Source organism: Carassius auratus, chromosome 18 (genome assembly GCF_003368295.1).
Source record: "Carassius auratus strain Wakin chromosome 18, ASM336829v1, whole genome shotgun sequence".
NCBI classification, from domain to species: domain Eukaryota; kingdom Metazoa; phylum Chordata; class Actinopteri; order Cypriniformes; family Cyprinidae; genus Carassius; species Carassius auratus.
Window position 1 is genome coordinate 19,880,699 of NC_039260.1, and position 11,772 is coordinate 19,892,470.

General features: G+C 37.6%; 1 protein-coding gene across 2 annotated transcripts in view; it reads left to right on the forward strand.

Annotated features, from left to right (window-relative positions):
* The window catches only part of LOC113118619 (MOB kinase activator 2-like), a 38,379-nt gene extending 26,693 nt beyond the window's left edge, over window positions 1-11,686 (forward strand). Inside the window, exons 1-5 of one of the 2 annotated variants that reach the window (XM_026287925.1) lie at window positions 104-240; window positions 7,727-7,887; window positions 8,732-8,825; window positions 9,241-9,365; window positions 10,492-11,686. In XM_026287925.1, the coding sequence (XP_026143710.1) occupies window positions 149-240; window positions 7,727-7,887; window positions 8,732-8,825; window positions 9,241-9,365; window positions 10,492-10,763 (744 nt within the window). In that variant the 5' untranslated portion in view covers window positions 104-148 and the 3' untranslated portion in view covers window positions 10,764-11,686. Of the gene's footprint in view, window positions 1-103; window positions 241-7,726; window positions 7,888-8,731; window positions 8,826-9,240; window positions 9,366-10,491 lie in introns of those variants that run through there. The other variant, XM_026287926.1, reaches the window with a different exon arrangement.
* The last annotated feature ends 86 nt before the right edge of the window (window positions 11,687-11,772 follow it).

Below are 11,772 nucleotides of genomic sequence, written 5' to 3' on the forward strand. Positions count from 1 at the left end.
AGGTTTCCTACATTCCAAACACTGTGGCTTGGCTCCTCCCATCCGCTCTGTGATTGGCCAGAAGTTCAGCTGCAGGAGAAGCGCAGCAGAGCGAACTCTGGGTTCACTTGATCAGAATCTATGACCACGTTCAGAGGCGTCTGGAAACATGGTCGGAGATGACAGCACTCTCATGCAGAGATCCCCAAAAAACGGATTAAGCTGTAAAATGGTCCTTCAGGCGGTTGGCAAAGTGCTGAGGTATATCTTTATCGGTCTCCTGTGCTCCTCTAATGATTGCAGTGATTTCTCTCTCAAGTCCTTCGCAGTGCACTGCTCTGGAAGCCAATGGGATGGAATCAACTTTCCACTGACTTTTAGTTGTTAGCAGCGCACCTTTATTGTGCGTGTCATTTGCATGTTTGTCAGGTTCTTCAGGCTGTAATCATATGCTGTATTTCCCCACGGGGCTCATATAGAGAAGTTATTATTAGACAGAATTACGGCTGGGCCAGCGCGGTTATTTCTGTGTCAGTGGACCAGAAGGTGTATTTTTAGACACCATATATGTGGTTTATATATAAATTATGTCGAAAGTGCTTTAAAAGTTCACAAAGGAAGAGTTATTTTGATGTGTGTGTGATACAGCTTTTATTCAGAGTCCATCTAGTGATGAGTTTAGTCTCAAATTGTTGACCTGTTGCTGTCAGATACCTGCAGTCACTGTTTGTGTTGTTAAAAGTGTAGCTAATATGAATACAGACATTTGTATATTTTTTTATAAAAATAAAATGTAGCATGCATTGAATCAGCAACAACTTAAAATAAGCACCATATTTAAAAAAAAATGTAAATGATCAAATGAATGAGATTTTATATGGATAGAAATAATGTTATGGAATAAATAACACTGAACATTTTTTTCTTTGCACTCTTCACTCATTAAACTGTATAGGGAAATCACTATATGATGCATAGAGGAATCAATATATTTCTTATATATTTTGTCATTCAGTTTGAATATTTATCATTTGTTGTTTTATTATTTGTGTGTTATAAGTTGTATGTGTTTTTTACCACAGACAAAAAAACTAATTTCCATGAAAATGGATTATAGAGAGTTAAAAAAATAAAAATAAACAAATATTAGCATTACAATTTGCTGTTTTTTATTTTTTTTATTTATTACATTTGTTTTGGCATGTAGTTTGAGACTTTTGGACCTCACATATCAGAAGATATAATATGCATGTGGATGTAGTCCCTTGAATGCTTCTAGGCTGCACAGTATTGTTTTTAATGCATCCAAATGCTTTATTTCTCCTTTATTGCACTTTTTACCCAGAGTGTGGTTTAATCACTAAATTTAGGCTGTGTGTTTTTCAGACTACAATGGACTGTAATTTCTTGTTGATTGATGCTCAGGTGCAGTGTTTTAGTGAATAAGTGAACAGGTAGAGTCAGGTGAGCTGTGAAGAAGAGAGCTCTTTCTGTCTGTCAGTTCATCATTGAACAGACTCTCATTCGGTGTGCACAGCTGCAGTGAGCACAGATCACATACAGCGTCAGGGATTTCAGAGATTATCACCACCAGACATTACTCTCCGGTATCCTTGTGTTTTCATTTCACAGCATATTTCTTTGAGAATCATTATATATGTAAGTGTTGGTAACCTATCAACTCTAATTATTGCATACTTGATAAATGCAATCATGCCATGTCAAGAGTGCCACACTTTGCATGAACTTCAAACATCTGGATTTGTGATTTACCGCACAGCGTTGCAGGTGAAATACACCACTGCTATTTTACAGCTGTGTACTAACGCATCTAATTTTAGTCTCTTGAAAAACAGTCTTGGCGTTCCTGCGTTCCCACAGACTGTGGCTTTTCAGAGAAAGGCCTAATTTGATGTTTCTATAACAGTGTTTTAAATGACACTTTTTCAGGCCCGGAGCATTGGTCAGTCAGTCTGGAGTCAGAAAGCTGTTTCTTGGTTCATATCGGCTCAACTTAACCGTGCAGATTTGCTAATGTGTTTTAGGTGGGATCAGCGTCTGAGGAAATATGTGGAGACTCCCTGGTTTGAAGAGCTTTGCTAAGTGACTTTGCCTTGTAAGTCTTGCAATGGGACGAAAAGATTAACCCAGTTAGCAAATTAAAACACACTGCTTTCTTCTTTCACGCCCATTAAAATGCTTGTTTATTAATTTGGGATTTAAGGCATGCTTTTCTACTCCTTCAGTCAGGTTTATTCCTGACGTGTTTGGCATGTTTCTGAGCATGAAGGTCAGTCCGTACGTAGGATTCTCACATTTTGGAATAGTTTAAATGTTTGAGATTCTGCTTGAGATGCTGGTTTATATAAATGCACCAAGTTGCAATAAAAAAATAAACATTGGATCAAGATGTGACACTTTGCCTTTTGCGGTTTTATGTATTAAATACTTCTACTTTAGTCAAATACCATGCTTTTTTGGATTTTGCATAATGCATTAATAAAGCACGGAATGCATTTTTTTCTCCGTCTTGACTCTTGGAAGTAGGGAAATGCGTCAGCGAGCAGTGGAATGTTTTTTAATCGTGTCTCAACCATAATGGACAAGGCATGTAGCTTATGAGTATTTGCCAGAGAACATGCCCTGGGAATAAAAATAGGCTCGATTGCGACCCAGACAAACGTTCCTAATTGCACAAACTTTTCACATTTCACTGTGTGAGAGCTACACCAGTCCCTGATCGTATCTTACACAGTCATTCATAACAGCTGAGCTCGTCTTGTTCCCACAAAGAGCATCAGAAATGCCTTCTCAGACTTCAAGTCTGTCTTCATTCGACATCTCTGCATCTGCGTTTCCTTTCGCGAGTCTGTAGTTCATTGTTCGATTGTGATCCCGGGAAGGAAGTTGGGAACATCGATTGAGTCGAAACGTCTATTGCATCATTTGACTTTCCTGAAAACCACAGGCATGATGGCTAAGAGACTGTTGTGAGGAAAAGAAGTGTGCCAGAGCCTGTTTTATTAACCGTACATAGACGAACGCAGGCCGGTCAGAAATCAGACCACATGGAGCGGTCATCTGCAGTAATATCTCCATATTTTCTGGGATAATTAGACTATTTTGAGTGTGATATTGTGCTGGTATCTTGACTCGTATCTTGAAGTCTTTTATATTTCTTCATATTCTGTGGTGGTTCATGTCAGGGACAGAAATATATATTTTTTCCAATAAATTCAAATGGATTTTTACCTTTTTATGGATATTTTTAACCTGTATAAAGCCTTTTTATTTATTATTTTTTTTTAATTTTGGGACAGTTTTACTTACAGCTTGCATCAGCGCTAACCGTCTTTTGCCGTTAATTTTACTTTCATTATTTTGTTTTAGTGCTGAAAAGGCGTAGATAGTGCTATTTTTGCGGCTGACCTTATTGAATATGCATTTTTAGGAGTTTCGCTTTCAGACGCAAAATTTATGGAAGGAGAGTATTCAGATGAACTACACGATGCATTTTTCTAACGTTTGCGATGAAAATGAAATGTTGAATCGGTGTTATTTGCACATTGTTGGTAAATCACACACAGAAATTGTCCCTTCCTTCGCTGCTGTTTTGGCACAACATGAATGCATTTAACTTGCAGCTGCTACAAATGCATAACTAAAATTGTGATATTTGAAATTATTTAAAAAATGAAAAGATAATTTGTGAAATTAAAACCACCAGTAGGTGGCAGCAAGTCACTGTTAATAAGAGAGCCATTGCGATTAAACTTGCCATTAAACACTGCTGTCGCTACGTTTGGAAGTATTTTTGTTGGTGACATTTTCTATAAATAAAGAACGCTGTCTAAACGCGCATGTTTCTAACCTACTAGACTTCAGGGATGTGTGTACTTTGCAATATACTCAATAATTTAAAATCACACGTCGTTAAAACAACAATCACGATATTATTGAAGACGATATATATTCGTACCTACTGTGTTCACACGTGTGTGTGTGTGTGTGTGTGTCTGTGTATATCTGTGAGTGTGTGTGTGTGTGTGTGTTCACGTGTGTGTGTGTGATGTAAGTAGCAGTTTCTGCAAATAGATCATGATTTTCAGCACCGCTTTTTTGTATGTTTGGTAGTTGCAAGTTAAAAGCCACCAGATGTTGAGTGCTTCAGAGCTTCTTACATGAGGAACAGGAAAAGTCGAGATGGTTATCATTGTGTGGAAGAGCAGGAATGGAAAAGCTGCTGCTATAATCTCAAAAGAATGCAGGCAACCTTTGATCTGTACAGTATATACAGGAAATGGCTAGGCAACTGTAAACTAAAAATACTGTCAGTATATGGTTACAATTATTGTGTAGGTTCAACGTGTACAAGTTGTTGTTGTGTGTAAAAACAACAGGAGCAAATCAGGTAGTGCAGCATATAAAATTGTTTGTGCAATTCAGAAGTTGTTTATAATTTGTAAAATCAAATGCGCAATTCAGCAAAATAAAGTTGCATTATAGCATTGTTATATGAAAGTTTAATACAGTTGCATGCCTAATGAGATGAGTTTAATATGCATTTTGGAAACACAAAATGTGCTTGGTTGACTTTATGTATAAATTTGCATAATTTCGAACATTTCTGTGAAAGTTTACAGAATCTTACCAGTTATTCTTCAACATAAAAGCTTTAGGGTTTGAAATGTTAGAAGCTCAAGGGTTTGAGCTTTCGAAAGTGCAGCATTTTAATTAAGAGATAAAATTTGGTAACTTCTAGAGTAGCATGAAATATTTGACAGCATAAATATATTTCTCTTCATTTTAATCATTGACCAATAAAGATATTTTAATTGGTTTCAGTGTCAAATTCAAAACAAAATAAACTAAGTTAAAATGTTGTTTGGCAAGTTTGACTAAACCACTAAGTTTTACAAAACAGAGTTTGTGAACCCCTGAAATAAGGGATTGTGTTCCTGTGGTTCTGCCACGCTTCACTCCAGGTTTCTCCTGCTGATTGTCCTCGTACTCTTGACATTCATGACGTGCCTTCAAGATGAAATGCACCATTAAACTCCCTCACAATCACTTCCCCCTAAACGCTGTTTCCAGAGGGCACTTCCTGGCTTTAGTGCCGTGCTTTTCCAGGAATCAGGAACTCTTTGTCTAAATGGACTGAAAAGGGAACAAAAGAATCCAAGACGGAGGGAATTTTCTGGAAGCTGCAAACTGGAAAATCAATTGATATCTGCGTCCCTGCAGCACAGAAGCAGTCTCAGTGTCTCCAGGTATATAGCAATAGACAACAATACATTGAATGGGTCAAAATGATCCATTTCTCTTTAATGCGAAAAAATCATTAGGATATCAAGTAAAGATTTTGTGAAGTTCCTACCTTAAATATATCAGAACCTATTTTTTGATTAGTAATATGCATTGCTAAGAACTTAATTTGAACAGCTTTAAAGATGATTTTCTCAATATTTAGATTTTTTTGCTCCCTAAGATTCCAGATTTTCAAATAGTTGCATCTCAGACAAATATTGTCCAATCCTAATAAACCATACGTCAATGGAGAGATGATTTATTCAGCTTTCAGACAATTGTCCCTCATGACTGGTTTTGTGGTCCAGGGTCACAAATGATACCCAATATTTATGTTTCTTTAGATCTAAATGTTCTTTTATGGTGCTTCAGGTAATCCTCCACAGAACGGCCCGAGACCATCTGTGCAGTCGCTGCAGACTCGGTGTGTGCTAGTGGTCAGCGTGTGGACGTGAGTCTCTGTGTGTTTAGCAGCGCTGGCCTCTGGCTGAGGCTTTAGGTCGGGTCTCTTCATTAAAGCAACAAGGCCACTCTCTGTGTGGAGAGCTTGAACTGGCCCCGGGCCCCGGAGTCAAACAACATGGGAGCATCTGACTGAAGAGCGGCCGGTCTGTCCTTTCAGATGGACACAGACACGGCTTTATACCACGCTGCTGTTATTGGACTGCCGTGCTTTTGGATAAAAACAACAAACTAAGATATATAAGAAACACCGATGATATGAGAATTGTTAATATGATTATTATTGTTATTATTATTATTAGTGATGCACTGAAATTAACTCTGGATGCACTAGTTATCAAACTAAAAATATATTATACTTTATTGCCAATAAATGTAATAAAATTTAATAATTACATTTTTTTATGTAAACATTTTAATATCAAAGAGTTGCAAAAAGGTACGCACATCCAAAATACCCAAAAATGTTTTTGGAGCTATAATTTTCAGCTATAGTTTAGTTAGTTTAGTTTCAGATAGTTTAGTTAATTTAGTTTAGTTTATATTTTTTTGTTTATATTTTATAGTTTAAAGTTTTGTTTAAAGGTTTAGCTTGGGTTAGTTTAGTTCAAGTTTGGGTTTAGTTTAAAGTTTAGGTTTAGTATAGTTTAGGTTAAGTTTAGGTTTAGGTTTAGGTTTAAGTTTAGTTTAAACTTTAGTTTAGGTTTAGTTTAGTTTAAGTTTGGGTTTAGTTTAAGTTTAGTTTAGTTTAAGTTTGGGTTTAGTTTAAGTTTGGGTTTAGTTTAAGTTTAGTTTAGTTTAAGTTTGGGTTTAGTTTAAGTTTGGGTTTAGGTTTAAGTTTAGGTTTAGTTTAGTTTAAGTTTGGGTTTAGGTTTAAATTTGGGTTTAGGTTTAAGTTTAGGTTTAGCTTAAGTTTAGGTTTAGCTTAAGTTTAAGCTTTAGTTTTGGTTTAGTTTAAGTTTGGGTTTGGTTTAAAGTTTAGGTTTAAGTTTAGTTTAAACTTTAGTTTTGGTTTAGTTTAAGTTTGAGTTTGGTTTTAAGTTTGGGTTTAGTTTAAGTTTAGGTTTAGTTTAGTTTAAGTTTGGGTTTGGTTTAAAGTTTAGGTTTAAGTTTAGTTTGAACTTTAGTTTTGGTTTAGTTTAAGTTTGAGTTTGGTTTAAAGTTTAGGTTTAAGTTTAGTTTGAACTTTAGTTTTGGTTTAGTTTAAGTTTGAGTTTGGTTTAAAGTTTAGGTTTAGTATAGTTTAGTTTTGCGTTTCATAACAGAATTATATTTCCACTACAATTTATTGTTGAAAAATGCATAATTGTACTCCTCACAGATAAAGTAAATGGCATGAACAAAATGTTGCTCTGTTAGCACATTGTTCTTGGCCCGCTCCGTCATCATGGCAGTAAAGGTTTCTCAGAGTGGTTTTGTATGAAAGCTTGATTTACAAAGCCTCTCCTGTCAGCAGTCTTGTGTGTGTGTTTAAGGTGCTGTGAGGTAATTGTTAGCTCTTAAAGCGCTTGTTTTCCATGAAAGCAGCTCTTGTGTGTTGAAGTGTAGTGTCTGTGCTGTATTCGGGTGTTTGAAGCGTGAGATGGGTGTGGTGGGAGGCGCTGGCTCTGATGGTAATACAACCCTCCTGCGCTAAAAATAGATGTGGAAGGAAAAGCCTAGATGTCTGTGGTTTGCTGCGCTAATTACAGGCCACGGTTAACTGAGCAAACCTGCAGTGGAAAAACGGATGTGCACAGATCGTTGTGTAGTTTGCTGCGACGCATGAGGTGTCCCTATGTAATAAATAATGGACCAGCTCCATGCATACACACAATGCTGAATATTTGCAATATATGCAATGATTTAGCAATTATTATTTTTATTTTTGGACATTTTAGGGTTATGATTTTATATGGATTTTTTTTTATGCATTCATAAAAAATATGTGGCGTTACAGTTGAGTAACGTCTGTTTGCCCTCGTTTCGTCTCGTGCAGGAAGGGCAAGGGGAAGCCCAATGGAAAGAAGCCGCCCGCAGAGGAGAAGAAGCTTTACCTGGAGGCAGAATACACCAAAGTAAGAGTCGTCGACTTCGACCTCAAGGAGCTGGTGGTCTTGCCCAGAGAGATCGACCTGAACGAATGGCTCGCGTGCAACAGTGAGTCACTCGCATCACCTCGTATAGAATTAATCCTGCAATAGAAATTACATTCACAATGCACTTTTTAATGTTCATTGGTAGATCATCAGATCTTGCCCTGAAAAGCTTTTAAAAGTCGGAAAAATAGGAATTCTAGGAATGCAGAGGAAACAAGTATTTTCTCTTGTTGCGGTGTATGTAATCTGGGAAGGCCGACCCTTGACCTCAACCGCGGCTGACCGTCTGCTGTTGTTGTGTCTAGTTACTAGCTGTGTTTTGCAAACATCATCGGGAATGTATGATTTGACCTCTGTTATGTAAGCGTATGATTTATCAGCTCACAATAACACTCCAGAGCCACGGATCACAGCATTGCTTGCATTTCCCTCCACTTTACCTCGAGAGAAAACACTCAAGAAAATCACCAAGTACGGCTTGATACACTTTCAAATTCCACAAGGACTTATTAAACCAAAATCACGGCCTTTTAATGACTAATCAATGCCATTTCTCTTGATCAGTTCAGTTTACAGCTTTTCCTCTGAAAGCTCTGTCGTCTCGTACAGTACTTGAGTGGATTGGTTCATTTACATAGAATATATGTTATAATTGTACATGCAATTTTATTAAACGTGCATTTTTGTATCAATTTCTAAAAATATAAAACAAACGAAAAGGTGTAAAGATTTTTGCTGATGTTTCGAAAAAAAATTTATTACCCATAATTTAATTGATGGTCACCTGATCGTTGTTTGTGTGTATTTAGGCCTCATAAATGACTTTTATGGAGTGAGTTGGAGTGAGTTGATGGCTGTGTTTTATCGTTTCTTAATCTTGGCATCATCTGTGTGTGATCCTCTAGCCACGACGTTCTTCAACCTCATCAACCTGCAGTACAGCACGATCTCTGAGTTCTGCACCGGAGACACGTGTCCGGCCATGACCGCCTGCAGCACGTGAGTTACCCATCATTAACTCTCAGAGACGCGCCGAGCGGAAACTAGACGCGACCTCTGACCTCCGACCTCAGGGAGAGATGTGACTGTACAAGAACAAAGTCAGACTGTATTTGATTTCGTCCTTCTGTAATACCAGAGGAATAGATCAGTACTGCTGCAAAAAAACAATATAACCGTCACAGTAAATCTATATATAAATGCATCATTCATTCTTTCATTCATTCTATTGGTTGTCACTACAAATGTCATTACACACAACCAGTTAAACCACTGCACATTCCCTGAAGGTTTTTTTTGGTTTGGATATTTGTGAAAGAGCAGTGATTGAAGGGGAAGTGATGATAATGCTGTACTTCCAGCAGAAGTCTGTGTGTTTTTCTGACATGCTCTCAATCTAACCTCCGTCTCTCAGGACGTACTTCTGGTATGATGAGAAAGGGAAGAAGACGAAGTGCACAGCGCCGCAGTACGTGGATTTCGTCATGAGTTCAGTTCAGAAGCTGGTGACCGACGAGGACATCTTTCCCACCAAATACGGTGAGTGAGCCTCTAGCGCCACCTGCTGATGCACATGGACTTTATTAGGAACATTTATGGATGTGTTACAAATGTAAATCTAGTCTTAAATAATCATATATCTCACTTCTGTTGTGTTTATTTAAAAGCAAATGACCAGTTTTAGTAGAAAACCAATCAAGACTCTCACAATGGATGTAGACATACATTTTTTGAAATATTCTGTACATTTAAATATTAACACTTCACCATGAGGTTGCATTAGTTAACTGCTTAACTAATTAGTTAATATACATTTTCTAATGAAAGCGTGCATGTCGTATATTTGTGATTTTCAACTATTTATGGTTAAATATGAAATAATGTGAACGGCCACAATCAAAAAGAACACATTGGTTGTTGCATCACTACAGTTTTAATGTAAAAAACGAACTAAAAAATAACTTTTTATATTGTTATGAAAAATGGAACCAGTTTTAGATTTGATGAATCTTAATTGAAACATAGAAACATGCATTTTCTGTAAAGCTGCTTTAATATGCATTATGAAAAGTGCAACGCAAATAAATATGAATTAATTAATTATTGTGGTCTTGGAATATTCTTCGTAAACAATCTTAGAATATAATTATTCTTAAACTTCTACAGTGACCGTGAAATTATACACATAATAATATTTACTGGGGTCAGGAAGGATGCATTCATCTGATCAATAGTTTTTAATATCACAGAAGATTTCTATTTCAAATAAATCTTCTGTTCTGTTCTTTTGAACTTTCTGTTCATCTGTGAATCCTTGATAATTAAATGTATGACCGTTTCCACAAAAGTATTGAGCAGCTCAACTGTGTTCAACATTGATAATAATCAGAAATGTTTCTTGAGCAGTAAATCATCATATTATTCTGATTTCTGAAGATCATGTGACACTGAAGACTGGAGGAATGATGCTGGAAATACAGCGGAGCATCACAGAAATAAATTACACTTTAACACAGATTCACACAGAAAACAGCTGATTGAAATTGTAAAAATATTTCACAATTTTCACAGTATTTTTAAATCAAACAAATGCACATGTCATGCGTTCATCACACTCTTTGGTCTAACTGTGTGGCGCTGATGGAGTTTGTCTGGTTCTCTGCAGGTAAAGAGTTCCCCAACACCTTCGACTCGCTGGTGAAGAAAATCTGCAGGTATCTCTTCCACGTTCTGGCCCACATCTACTGGTCCCACTACAAGGAGACGGTGGCCATGGACCTGCACGGACACCTAAACACACTCTACACACACTTCGTGGTATTTATAAGGGAATTCAATCTGATGGACCCCAAGGAGACGTTGATAATGGAGGACCTGACGGAGGCCCTGTGCACGCCGCTGCCCCCTCAGCCACAGAACCACGTGACGGAGAGATGAGTCCGGCCAAGGACTGCTGGGACTCACAGACCTGAACACTGCTCTCTTTAGGACCCAGTCGGGAGCGCCGAATGACCTCAGACGCGGCCGTCTAACCCTTTAACCAAGAACCGCCTGACCATGCTTCAGTTTCCTCCCCGTTTTCCGCTTTCCGTTTGATGCAGCAGTTTTCCATCTCTTGGTTTGATAAGGGTGTCGGCCTGGTCCTCGTGTACGGTATAAAGGTTTCTTTTTCATTTTTATAGGGTAAAAGGGGTGTGTGTGTGTGTGTGTGTGTTCAAGGCTTTTGCACTCAGGAACTGAGAGAGCTGTCAATGCTACCTGCTCACCCATAAGCCTCTCGGTGTCACTTTACTCCTCATATAGCAATCCCATCCTCCCTCGACTCATATGGGACAGACTTGTGTTGCGTATTAGCACGTTAACCACTGTAAAGAGAGAGAGCAGGTGAATCGGCCGCCATTTTGGCTCCAGGGCCTGGGTTTCACGCGTTCTCCCTCCAGAATGACAAGGACATTCACGTTGTCTGCTGTTGAATCTGAACGTCCTGAGTTCGGAGGACTGCTTGTAATCATGTCTAGCCTCGTTCTGAAAAGACGATTTGTGAATGGAAAAGAATGTACACTTAGTGTCTATTGTCTGCGAGCGACTGAGAGTGTGAGTAAAAAAGAGCGACAGATGTTTTAGTTCTCCCTTCATCACTGTTCAGAGAGTTTGTGTCGCGACGAGAAGATCAGACTTTTCCTTTTATTTAATTTATTTCTTGGTTTTCTTTTTCCTTTTCGTTTCAGTTTTAGTTGACGTTTTTCAGGGCTCCTCGGTTCTGGCTTTTGTTTTATGTATTTTAATAATACTTTAAGTTAAAAGCGATTTAATATTTTAAGCTCTGCAAATTATAACCTAATAAAATATTTAAAAGTCACAGTGTCTTTTTTTTCCCTCTTTTTCATCCGTGAAATCAAGAAGTGTCAAGTCAGAAATATTGCTATTTCATGTATTTTTAATAATT